Here is a 13959-nt window from a genome sequence, read left to right as displayed (position 1 = left end):
TCCAATTTGACTCTCTCCTGAGATTGAGCTGCCGAAAATTGAAATGCTTCAAAAGCTTGCGCCAAATTTTCCTGGAACCACCCGAGGAAAGATTGAAGGTCCTTGCGCTTCTCAGCAGCAAGCTGGTCAGCAGAGCAGGCGTTGCACACCTTTTTCCTGCAGCCATCCGGCAGTGGAGTAGCACATTCAGCACATGACAAATGCTTAGCTTTGGAAGTGGCCTTTTTGGGAGCGGAAGCAGGTCTTTTATCCTTATCCGGATTCTCTGATGGTAACGGACTAGACATCTGATGAAAAGAAAAAAATGTATATTTTTTTTTAGGAGGGAAGAGGATAGGAAAGAGCCAAGATAAAGAAAATATCTTACCCTAACCTCCTCTGAACCGTGTGGGGGGGCTGGTGACACGGCTGCACTGTACTGACGAAAGCTCCAGCAGTCAGACAGGCAAAGCGCTTAAATGCAATTTTTAAAATTGCCGCCCTCCGGAAGATCCGATTCGCGCATGCTCAGTAGCGCGATCGGATCTTCAGTGGAACGCAACGCCACCCGGGCGTGCGTTCCACCTAAACTGCGCATGCTCCCACTTCCTTGCTCAGAAAAGGAAGAACACCATTACATCCTCCGTAACGAGGACCGCTACGGAGGGAAGCCTCTCTCTGCTCACCACCCGGGGAGGCAACGAAGACCCCCAGGCAGCAACCCGTGCGCCTCACCAGCTAACGAGATGCCGAACTCCTGTCCGGACCGACGATACACCCTGTCCGTCCCTGAAAGGGACAAGAAAAGAACTGTCTACCTCCGGTTCGGCCCCGGTTTTTATGGGTAAGGAGGAGGGGTCCCGGGGCACTTAATTGTTTTTTTGTTATCTTTAGATGCATCTTGTCCCGAGAAAAGAACAGTACCCATCGTACTGCCACTGTATGTTGGGAAAATAAAAAGTGGAAATTGAAAGATTGTTTTTTGACACTAAACTTTAAAAAGTTAAATTGTTTTTAAAGGGCCAGTCTATAACAGCCACTCAAACACTGAATGTTAAAGCACCTGCTGAAGGTTTTTCAGGTGTGGTACTAAAGTATTTCTAGTGAAATGTGCTTTATGCCATCGGTAAGATATATCGCAAACAATTGCTGGTGCTGGCTGGTGGGTCAAATCTTGGCCAAGAGGAGGAATTTGAGGTGGCTCAAATTCTTCTTTGTATTCTTCCTCTCTAGAAGTGCTGTACCAAGTTAAGCATTGTGTATGAAACAATGGTGACTCACCCCACTATAGTAACATGAAATACATGTGCCACAGTAAGAAAAAAATTTTGGCACTATCCTCAAAAGAAAACATTAAATATACAAAATAATATTAGGGAAGAAGGAAAAGGACTGGCTCTCCCAACCTGTTAATGAAAAGATATAGAATTCTTATCTTGGAATTCCTTTTCCATTTCCCAGGTGGCATAAAGAAGAATGGCTCCCCCTACCAGGTAGTGCAGAAATAAATGGGAAAAAAAAAATAAGACCTACTCAGGTAAATGCAAAAAAATAGGTTTATGAGGGGGCGGCAAGTTATGCCACCGGGAAATGGACAAGGAAAAGTAAGAATACTATGTTTCCTTGTCATTTGCAGTGACGCTAAGGAGAGATAGCAAGATAAAGGGAAGGGATCAGATGACAGTCTGGAGAACACATCTCCCAAATGTAGCATCCTCTGAGTTGAGCAAATCAAGTCTGTAATGTCTGGTAAAGGGGTGGAAGCTTTTCCAGGTCGCAGCTTTATAGATGAGCCTTGGTTCCACACTTGCAGCTTCAGCCAATGATAAAGATATAGCTCGTGGAGTGTGCCTTGAATACAGGTGGAGGATCTCTCCCAGACGAAATATAAGCCTCTGAAATGGCACTTGTAATCCATCGGCCCATGGTGCCCATGGAAACCTAAATGCCCGTCTTTGCACTGGCAAAATAATTTAAAGAGGGAGATGGGCTTTCTCCAGAGGGCAAGATAAATCAGAAGATATCATCTAAGATCTAGAGTGTAGTGACACTTCCTTGTCATTCTGTGGATTGGGACAAAACACAGGAAGAACGATGTCCTAAGAGATGCAGAAGTCTGAGTATACTTTAGGGAGAAATTCAGGACATAGATGGAGAACCACTCTTTCTTGAACAAAAAAAAAAAAAAAAAAATCAACAATTTTAGGCCAGAATAAAATCCCTTCTGAAGGAAGTCCAAGATCTGAGAGATAGATGATTGAGAAATGCGGTAGGACCACCACTGGGAAAAAGACGTCCACATCTTACTACATCCGTTAAGACTTACCTGTCTTTTCGCAGCACCATCCTCCGGCAAATCTTCTTTTCCGACGTGACACCCACAAGTAAGCTGCATCCAGGCCTCACTCGCAGTACCGTTCACGTCCCTGTTAGCCAGAACTGATCCGGTACGCTCGTCAGCTCCTATACTTCCTTTACCACTGTAAAGTTTAGCAAACTGGCCTTGGCTCAGCTCCTTTTGCTGTCCCACCCATGCTACATTGATAAATCCTGACAGCCAGCAGGATCACCAAACAGTGCTCTATTCAGTTTGAAGTGACTCCACATCTCTCCCCGTCAGACTAGCTTTTCTCTCTATGGTTTCTTCCAAAGTGCCTGCTCCCTCCTGTTCTTTTCTGAACCAGTTTGATGAGAAGGAAGCAGACAAAGGCTTCATATCCTGCTCCACATCTCCAGACAGAGCTGGGTTTTTCATCATGATAAAAAAAATAAAAGAATTGTATCGTCTGTTTATCCATGATTACTCTAAAATCGTGGTCCTTTTAACAGCTAAGAGCAAAAAAGGAACCAACCCATGAGACTGGTCTCCGGAGGCTGTGGACGGATTCCAGAAATTAAAACGCAGGGAAACAGGGAGTTATTAGTGGTGATTCTGGCTTTAGATCAATAGAGGCACCTTTTGGAGGTACTTCCGTCACTGTGATATTAACAGATCACAAAAACCTCCAATACATGCAGCCAACAGACTGGCCCCTGACAGGCCAAGCAGGCTCTTTTCCTATTCAGGTTCAACTGCATAATTTCCCATGGGCCAGGCTCCAAGAACATTAAGCCTTACACCCTGTCCTGTATATTCACTCACTCTCTTGGATCACATCTGGGCAGTACAAGTGCACTTTCCTAGTGACACTCCAGCTGAGAATCTCTTCACTCCTCCCAAGAAAAGAAAGGAGGTGACCCATCCCTGGTCTTATTTGTCAATGGAATTTATTGTAGACTTTCCCTTGTCTAATTAACATATGGTAATCCTCATATTATTTTTCTAAAATTATACATTTTGTTGACTACAGTTAATCTTCATGGTGTACTGAATGAGAATCTCTGATCATGGGACTCAATTCATCTTACATTTCTGGAGACGTTTTTGTACCTAGTTGGGCATTTCACTCTATTTTTCTGCAGTGTACCACCCTCAGACTAATGGCGCAGCTGAGAGAGACAATTATTCTGGAACAGTACCTACGTACTTTCCTCAGCCAAAACAAAGAACTGGGCAGACCTATTACACCTGGCAGCGTTTGCCAAAAATAATTCCATTTAGGAATCTACTTGAGATGCCTTTTCACTGTGTCTATAGATACCATCCTGCTATGTTGCCTGCTACATTACCTACTACTGATATGCCTGCCTTAAATGATTACCTCCACCATTTACAATTAGTATGGTCCTCGGGGCAGACAGCTCTAACTTTGGCATCCAGGAGAGAGGAAAAAAAAAAACCCTAGCAGATTACAAACAGCGACCAGCTCCATCCTTTTTAGCATGGCTGTCTACTTGGCAGCTCTGCTCGCAGTTCCCTTTGCTGAAACTAGTACATTGGTCCCTTCCCTGTTAGATTACTTAATCTGGTTACCTCTAAATGTATTCTTCCCAGAACCCTCCAGATTCCTAGGACGTTTCAGGTCTCTCTTTTCAAGCCTTTCGTCCTCAACTGCTTCCCACAGACTGTCTTCTGCACCAGGCCAAGCGAGACTGGTGTTGAATTTGAGGTCCAAAGTATCCTAGATTCTAGACTTCATCGGGGCTGTTTTCCGTACTTTCTTCACTGGAAGGGTTATGGGCCTGAAGAACATTTGTTGTTCACCATTCAGAGTAAGCCATGTCCAGGTCTGACTCTCGTTAGCTTTTCACGTCACCACCGTACGTCATTCACGCCTGAATCCCATCAGTGACAGGCATTTCCCCTCCCTGACCTGGAATAAATCAGGAAGCAAGGTTTACAAGCCTTTAGTCTGCCCTTAGCCTTGGCCCTTGATTCGTGTCTCTCCTTTATATCTTGTGTGACCCAAATTGGTACTCCTGACCCAGTTTACTTTTGGACTTGCTTGCGGATCATAATTTTGGTGCTCTGAATTTGCTACCGCCTTCCGAATGGGATCCTGGTTCTGATCCAGCAAGCTTATCCTAACTCTGCCTCCTTCTTCTGACAATATCTGAGCGAGTTCACTGGTATTCTGCTGGCCAGAATATCGGTAGATAAATCCTTACTGGCTATTGTTTGCCTCTCTGAAGCCAACAGTGAAGAGACATCATTGGCAAAAATGAGGCCCAATATGATAAAAATTACCTCTGTATTTCACAGTTGCAAATACTGTACATGACTAATGGGGCTTTCAAAACCCAATGTAAATATAAATCATTGGGGGGGGGGAGGCCACACGCTATTGTGGTGTTCAAGCATTGCGACTCTTCTACTACTACTGGATTCATAGGTTACTCAAATGCATTTCCACATGCATAGAAAACAAATGTCACATTTCTACGTGAATACATTGCATTTAACGCAAAGGATACATCAGAAAACTCACATTATTCATCACGATCATCAAGTGAGGTTCCTTCTATGTTTTCCTAATTTAGGAAGGTCCTGGCATTCGAATATGTAAACATTTTCTTGTGCAATCCAAAGGGTAGTTGTTGCATTATTTAAAATCTTTTTTTTATTTTACAACATTACACAACCAAATCACAGAAACCAACATCTAATTACATTTATTATTGTGTAAAGCAATTATGGTGAACTTCTAGTTTAGTAACCACAGCATTTAGAAATTGCTCTATGTGCCAGCACTGCACAGAAGATCCACTCCAAAATCAAAGTCATCTGGGGAGGATACTCGTGGAGCATTTTATTGGTTGTTAAGAGAGAGACTACGGTTGCACCTATGGAAGATCGAAGGCGACTAATGTTCTGACGAGAATGATTTGTCTTGGCCATTGCCATTTACTGGATTTATTGCCTCATCTGAAAAATTTACTACACGAATACTCCAACTGGATCTGAACGTTTGATGTTAACAGAGTATCTTAAAATTTTTTAGCTGCATCTAAAGCAATTTTACTTGGAGGAGATGGGTCTAGAGCATAATTATTATGCACGCTGTCAAGATCGAATTGTAATATATAGTAGTTTGTATGCTGTAACATTAACATACACAGAAACTAATAACGCTGTGTTAAAGAGACCAGTTTTAATTTTTATTATGATGCAACTACTACAAAGATGCTAGAAATAAATACCCTGGCAGCCATGTTTACTTTCATGCAACTTCAATAATTTTCCAACTATTTATGATGGGATACATGTGTGGGGAATATGTATAAAGAGTATTTTTAATGCAAACTGGTGCTATCAGCAGGATTGCACCAGTACAGCTCTTTTATACAGAGCCCCCAATATACAAAGCAGTTGGAGCGCATGTACAGCACATATTGCTGTCAAGACTACAGGGTAGGTTTAGAAGGTTCTAAAATGTTCATGTCAAAAATACCTTGTTAATACACAGTGTTTACTGCAAGACAGCAATAAAATACTTATCTATGAATTTGAATTTAAACCCCATTCATCCATCCTACTGACACTCAGTGACCAAGGCTAATTGATCTCCAGTTATGTTATAAAAACCTGGCAGAGTATCATGGTAGTTTGGGTCAAGTGCAAATTCCAAATGATTAGAAGACCCAGCCATAACCATGCAAAATCAATTCAATTTGTTCATAAAGAGAGTAGAAGATGAATTTGGAGTTGTTTTTGTTCAGAATCCCACAGTGAAACTGTTGTGCAAACAGGCAGCGTAACATCAAAACAAAAATGTTGGCTCTTTGTATCCGAAGAGTTTGAAGTCACCTTCAAACCTTGAATAAAGACGCTTGATGTCTCTTTTGGACACTTTGGAGAAATAGTGTTCGACCTTGGACTTGTTGTAGGTTGTGATCCCTGGAGGTATTGTAGGGTAAGACACTAACCTGTCAATATCAGCTTTCCGCAAGATATATGGGGCATCTTCCTCAAGAGTTTCATGATGTCCAATCACATTATAATTAATTTCACATGGTGCACAAAGTTCTACATATGTCACCCAATGAATTATATGATCACCAAACTGGAGGTCAAGAAATCTGTGGTTTGGGTCACCTAGGTATCGCACAAAGTCTTGGAACTGCAGGCCTCCCTTGGTTTCCTGACGATCCTTCCTGTACTTGCGGATGATAACTGGAGCAATATCATGTTTATACCATGGCTCGAAACGAGGGTTATTGACGAATTTATCCTTATAAGCAGAGATTAACCTTTCAAAGGGATCTCGTACAATGAAAAATTTAAAATAAGAATTAAGCCTAGGAAATAAAAACAAAGTTATGTCATAAGTATCACCAATCCCCCCCCCAAACAAAAAAACAGTAGTATAACACTTATCTTCACATCATCAACTGTATTCTGAACCTGTTTTGTATTTGATTTTTCAATTCAAATCTCAGACTGCCTTAAGGTACTTTTACTCATGAAAAGTAGAGATAACTTTGAAATAAGCCACCTCTTTATGATTCATATCTACACATCTTAATTGGGTTTTGATTTTTAGCTGTATTTGTTAGCTATTAAACTATTAGTAAAACGGCCCAAAAGCTACATAAAATTTTAAATGTAAACTATTTAGAATTTTTAAGATGTAAAAGCACATGTTTCATACCTCTCGTGTATTTCAGGTTCAGTGTATGAAGAGAGCCTTGGGAGCCCATTCTTTTCATGGTCATGGACTATGTTTTCTGGAATCTCCTCAATTGAAGGAAATGCGCCTGTGGAATTCCAGATATTTTCCAAGAAACATAACTATGTTATAAGGTAAACTGTTGGACTAGATAGACTTTGTTGTCTTAAACCATGCATGCTCAACTACAGATACATTTATTATTACAATAAAGCAATGTCCCAATTAACATTAGATACAGACAACACAGAATAAAATGCAATTATTTACCATTTAAAACAATCAGTACTTTCTTCCACTGGGTATTCCCTACTTTTGGAGTTTGACAGAAGAGGATCTTCTTCTTATCTGACACAAAAATCCGATCCAACACAAACTTTGATACAGCTGAACGGGAGAGGTTTCCAAAGGATTCGTTCTGGCACATGTCCCTTAGAAGCTCAAGTCGCTCCATGTGTATATGTTCTGTGTGTGATACATCTTTTAGAGGTTTTGCAGTTGGCTAAAGGGAACAAATTATATTTTTTTATTGATTTTCATAAAAGGCATAGTAAGATGGTGGATTTAATGAAATCATCTGAATGATATCAAAATGTAAAAGTAACATCACTTTGCTCTCTCCCCAGCCATATACCCATCTTCAGTGTTGACTTGGCAAACGCTGGTTTGTTCAGACCCCATACATATGCATAGAAAGCTTTCCTATTAATTTCAATGAGAATTATTTTCTGCAGCTGCAGGGCTGTAGTTTCTACATCTGGTTAGTGTGTTTTTGTTTTAATTTAAAAAAAATGCATTTTTTTAGTAGGGATGTCAGGATCACTAATCTGCCCCTTTAAAAAAGATGTCACAAAGGCAAAAATAAAAAAGCTGCTGCAGTTTATGTAGGGCTGGGTTAGCGTGTATTTTGTTCATTTTACAAAGTACATAGGTAACAGACTTTCAAGCCTTACAAATACATTTCTTTTTATTAAAATAAATGCCAGCAGAATTGTCTTTGATGCACAACTTGTTACAATGTTGTGGAGTTATACAGCCTCCTATGGTTAATGCACATTAACCCAAGGCTTCTTAGTCTCATACGTTCTGTGGGGTTTTTTTTTGCCATTTTTACTATATGTGGGTTTTATTGGGATTCAGTTTTCCTTGTTTGATGTATCTACGCAAGTTATACATCCATTTTTTGTACAAAAATAGTGCTTTGATTTGAAGCCACAGAAACAAACATTCAAAAAACAACAATTGTGAGTGCTACTATGTAAAAACAAGAGGGCCACCCCTTACATAGTATCCTATGGGGTAGTATTTTTAATACTTCTGGCTTAAGCCATTTGGGGGAAGTGAACAGAGTGGCGTTATGATGGTTACATGTAACGCTAGCACAATGGGATTAAAGGGTTTTAAATATATATTTATTTATTTTTATTTTTTTATTTATTTTTAACACGTTATCAGAGGTCACTATATTTTTAATTTTATTTCTCATTTTTAGTTAGATTTAGTTTAGCAAACCCCCCCCCCACACACACACACTTTTTTTCTGCCGAGTCTCTCCTGTCCTCCAGTGACCCTCTGGTGGGTGTCAGCAGTGATGTCTATTGGAAGGAAACGCCCGATCACACAAAAAGGCATTCCTTACATAACGGTGAACCAGCGCTCATGCCAAGCACAATGTCACACGATTGCAGGTACCCCTAAAGGTAATCTCGCCGCACCTTTTTTGGATGTACCTATTAAACCACCTCAAACATTCTCTGAAGCCATAAGATTACTTTAGGGAAAAGCTAAAGCTTCAGAGCTGCTGCTGAACACCTTCTCGTGTTCATTTTGCTCCATTGGTGGGCTGCTTAAAGCATTTATTTCAACAGGAGGACTGCACATGCGCAATGGAGGAAGGGAGTCTTGTTAGCTTCATCTGGAATGCTTCCAGAGCCAGTCCTGGAGCTGACTGGCGGTAAATAAATCATGTATCAGGAGTTGAATTTGGACAAACTCATCTTCTGCATGGCAAATAGTTGTGGCAGAGAAATGGGCAAAAGCATGCTAGCAGATTCCCCATGCATTAGCAACAGGTACAAAATAGAAATATAAAGCCCATCCTATATAATACATTTGATGGCAGAAGTGGCTCCTTAAGAAAAGACTACCTTAGCCAACACAGTAAAGAGGGTTTATAAAAATAACCCTTTCAATGCTGGCACAGAATAAAAAAGTAGTTTAATATCCATTGTATTGTTAGTACCTAATTGTATCTGTAATTTAGTATCTAATTTGTCAATATTAAAAAAAAATTCTACAGACCTGATTTTCGATCGTCTTGAAAATCTGACTTAAATGTATCATATTTCATATACTGTGATTTTTACTTTATTCATAGCATTTTATAGTTGTCACTGGCTAGCTTTTACACTTGATGATTAGATTTTAGGCATGCGTTATCCTCTGTTAAAAACAGTTAATGATTAGACGTCTCAATGAACTGGTCCTCCAGTTTATCATTTTAGCAGTTTGTAACACGGATGTTATAGAACACAAAACAGGACAAATTAGGGTTGTATATTCAATGCGTAATAGTTCAATCTTTTCTTGCTATGTATCTTTTTAATAATGGTCTACCATCATAAGATCTATTATAATAAATCTAACAACTGTGTTGAATATACCCCAATTTAAATGTCCACAACCTGGCCCAGAACAGATTATCAGCTTAGGTTACCAAGAACAGCAGCTACCACAAGCAAACACAAACAGATGAAACGCGAGTGGATTTGTTTAAATGCATAAATATTTACAATCAGTTTGTGTTCTTTGCAAAAACGAACCATCTGCCAGAAGATCAGATTAAGGAACCGCTTATCGGAGAAATAAAAGCGGTTATCACGCATGTAAGGTGGACATATTGCCGAGCCTCTAAAGACTTGTTACGCCTCGTAACCTTTTATTGATTCCACATGTTTTTTCCCGAACTGTCAGGCTGTATACGCAAACACAATCAATTCAATTACAAGTTTACAGGCAATCATAAATAAGAAAATTATTTTTAATAAAAATAGTGTGTGTTTAACCCTTTAGTGACCAGGGGTTTTACTTACCTAAATGGCAAAAGCTTTTTGCTATTTTTACCATATTTTTGATCTCCTGTGCACCATTGGTGTACCACCGATGCAAAAGCTATAGCCCGTACTATTACATCCTCTGTCATCTAGGGCCTGTTTTGTAGGACATACTGTTTTTGCTTGATTATAAGACTGGGCGGAGGGGCTTCTCCAGAAAAAACAACCTTGTCTTATAACGGAGGTCTTCTTATTCAGAGGTTCATCGCTGTCCTGACAATTTCGCCCCCTAACCCGACGCAAATCCTAAAAAGGGGCTCTATTTGCTGGGACTCTCCAAGAAGTTGCATAGAGCATTTGACAAGCCACACGTCACAGCCAAATTTATGGGGGTGGAGGGTAGGTTGATTGTGGTTGTGTTAAGAGTTTGGCAGACCAGGATCAACTAGGTTGTTCATGTGATGATTGTGGTTGATTTTCACAGTAATAAAGGAAAATGCAGTGTTCTGTGAACATTGAGTTGTTAAAATACTCCCTCTCTGTTAAGGAGAGAGAGGAGCGATTTTTCACATCCTTTATAGCATTTTAAACAGTAATCAAAGCATTAAGTCTCTTAACCTGGTCTCAAAAGAAAGCCTGATCTGTCCTTAAAAAAAACCCACTTTATTACCCCCCACTCCTGCACATCCTTTGCCACTCAATCGTACACAAATTTATGTAAGTAGAGTGTAGATGTGCATACAGTATGAGTGTGTGGCAGAGTAAGTGTGCATATGAGTGACAAAAACAGTGGTTTCTATACGGGTTTGGTTGTTAAAGCAGTTGAATGTTTAAGGCAATGGTTGAGTGACAGGAGACAGAAGGGCTTGTTACTAGTGGGGTATCTTAGGGATCGGTATTGAGCCCTATACGGTTTAATATTTTTATGAGCAATAATACAAAGTGTCATAACCATAAGGTATGCATTTTGCCTACACTACTTATAAAGTGCACCAAAGCAATATGTAAATACAGAATAAGATAAGCAATACCCTGCTGGTATGTTATGGGAACACCTGAGATACAAAACAGTAACAAGACTGGTCACATCTGAGCTATCCCGACTACCAGCATTCTTCCAAGCCCTTTGCCTAAACGACCAATAAAGTGAATGAGATTTAACTATAGTGTGTATAAAAACAGCTCGAAGCAATGGTGTAGAACAACTTCAACTAGGTGAGGAATAAATGCTGAATGCAATAAAATACTGTCAATCTGGGACGTAGCCGCCCCTGGAAGAAGTAAAAGCTCCTTGTAGCCCCTACCATAGGAAGTTTCCTGGTATGAAAGCTGCAATGTTACAAGTCTAGCTTATCCAAACAAGCAAAAGTCCACAAAAAAATAAAAAGTATTCCCTTTATACAAATGGTGTTTTATACCGATCCAAATATCTGGCAAGACATTCAAAACACTGCTTTTGCTTCAGTAAACACTTCTGCATGCCGCCATGATACAGACTTTCTAAGCAGCATGCCCAAGCCACCATTATGAACTTGATTTAACTGAAAAATGTACATTAAGATGTTCCGATTAACTACCATGTGCTTTTTCAGGCTTCAAGCAGGCTACAAAAGGGATTGTACGTTATTACTTTACCGGATGGCAGTTATACAGGCAGTCTCTACAGAGCAAACTATTTATGCATTTCAACTAATTAATCCCCTACAACACCATGCCAAAATCAATGTGTTCAAAATGTCACCAATGAAAATCCTTATGTCCTTATCACAACTAGATTAGATTACAGGAATTCGCTGTTGGCTAGCCAGCCAATTACACATTTTAACTCAATCTGTTCTTAACTCTTAGGGCAACGTGACGTTAAGATTAACTTTGCACTAAGCAAAGTGGTATTAGGGTTTATGGTCTGGTGTGTGTAACTGTGTATGTCAGCATAGAGTGTTGGTGTGTATTAGTGTATGGTTTTAGCATGTACATGAGCGTTAGAGTGTGTGAGTGTGTCAGGGGTGAGCGTGGGGGTTAGTGACATCTAGGAGATGGAGAGGATTAGCAGGAGACAGCTTGACTGATGCATGCCGCACAGGGCATCACTTGGCGCGTACATGCCTAAAGGGTACACAGGCGCGAGAGGCGTAGTAAGCGCCATTCCATGTAAATTCATGTTGCTTTGTTTATGTTTAATAATGTACTAATGCATTTATCCGCCTTATTTAATAAATGCAAAATTGATTTTTCTCCAATTATGTAATGTATTGATCAGAGCTTTCTATTTATTACATATATTCTGTGAAAGGAAGGGGGAGACAAGACCAAAACAAAAATACATGAGCAAAATACTCAAACATTCTGGCTCCTAGATCTAAATTTAAATAGAGTTACAAAGCACCCTGCTCCCCAAATTATTTTAATTAGAGCCATTTCTTTACATAAACAGATGGTCACAGCAAAAGCCAAGGATCAGTATTTGTTCATTATAGCTGGTGCAAAGAAAAGAGTATGTAACTATTTAATATTCTGTTTGCTTGCCCATCATTGCAGCCCCCTGCCATTAATGATGCAGACACATGTGATGGGCATTACTACCCATGTGCAGCCCTATTGTCAGGCAATAGGCAAAAGAAAGAAAAAATATTTTTGTCAGTACATCATATGCAATTTTATTCAACTCAAAAGGAGGCGAAAAACCCATCATGCACTCTGCAGTGCGCAAGCTGGATCTGATCACTTATGATGAAATATATTCAATAAATGTATGTCTTTGGGCATAACAGTTTCATTTTAATGTGGCGCGTATGCATTTTTTTTTTTTTTTTGATGACACCATCATCATGGATCATGATCGCCTGAATAAAAGCTTTTCACAAACTCTAGGGAGTCAGTTTCCATCTGAGTTGAGATGAGACCTCTGAGGTCTCCAAAGCTTACGTGGTCCGTTAAAAGTATCAACTAAGGATTCCATTTCTCTAATATAGCTATATATATTAACTTTTTTTTCACTGCTTTAAGTAATATTATATATTTACCCAGTATACAGCATACCTGGGGTTCAATCTGTAACTTCTTTTCTGTCACGGTCACTTTTTCTATTTCGGGCAAAACCGTTAATGAGCCTGTCTTAACTCCAAAACCTTTGATCAAAGATTAAAAAAAGAAAACAAACATCACAAAATAGTCGTCATTACTAGTATTTCATACAATATAACGTGTGAAGAGTAGTCCAATATCGGGATTGGGAATTTGGCATCAGTTGCATTCAGACACCTTGTCTATGGATCAACAATTAAAATTGCAAAGTTGGACACAATTATGTATTTGTTCAAAATATACAACTACAGTATTGTGCCCAGGGCATTAACCAAAGATAATATCACTCATAGGAAAGATTGTGGCTATCAAGTTAGACATGTACCTGTCACTGGCTCACACTCAGGAGTCACTGGGTTGCTGTACAAGTTCGCCTGGTTGACCAAGTTATGGTCTTGTAACTAAATTGAAACAAATACTCCCATCTGAAAAAAATGCCTCTCAAAAGAATAGACACATGAACATACCTTCAGGGTCTTTCATGGTTAAGGTGATGAACTTGCTTGCAACCATCAACATGAAAACAACCCAAAAGCATGCAAGAAGCAGGAGCCAACGATGGTGCATGATGACTAAAAGCAGCCATAAATAATATACGTCTTCCTGGAAAACAAAAGAAAAAACATGGAAATACAGCAAATTTCTGCAATGCAGAATTACGAGATCATCAAAAGAATCTTCCCGGAGAGCCGTGTGCGATGCATACAAAGGTGCCAGGTTAAAAGGTTTGTGTAGGCAAAGCCTTCGGACATTAACATGAGTCAGGAACAATTTTAGAAGCCATGTCTTCCTGG

General features: G+C 39.7%; 1 protein-coding gene across 1 annotated transcript; it reads right to left on the bottom strand.

Annotated features, from left to right (window-relative positions):
• Nucleotides 1-6119: 6119 nt before the first annotated feature.
• LOC149289260 (carbohydrate sulfotransferase 10-like) lies at nucleotides 6120-13732 on the bottom strand. The gene is made up of 5 exons (XM_089490958.1): nucleotides 13633-13732; nucleotides 13121-13209; nucleotides 7299-7530; nucleotides 7011-7116; nucleotides 6120-6657 (listed from the first exon to the last, which is right to left on the bottom strand). The coding sequence occupies exons 1-5, from the start codon at nucleotides 13730-13732 to the stop codon at nucleotides 6120-6122; spliced, it is 1065 nt and encodes a 354-aa protein (XP_089347084.1).
• Between the last annotated feature and the right edge of the window lie 227 nt (nucleotides 13733-13959).

The sequence above is a fragment of the Sceloporus occidentalis genome, unplaced genomic scaffold, assembly GCF_023333645.1.
Source record: "Sceloporus occidentalis isolate IW3139 unplaced genomic scaffold, rSceOcc1.0.p SCAF_47, whole genome shotgun sequence".
NCBI lineage: Eukaryota > Metazoa > Chordata > Lepidosauria > Squamata > Phrynosomatidae > Sceloporus > Sceloporus occidentalis.
Note: the sequence above shows the minus strand (reverse complement) of the source record. Positions and strands in the feature narration are given on the sequence as shown.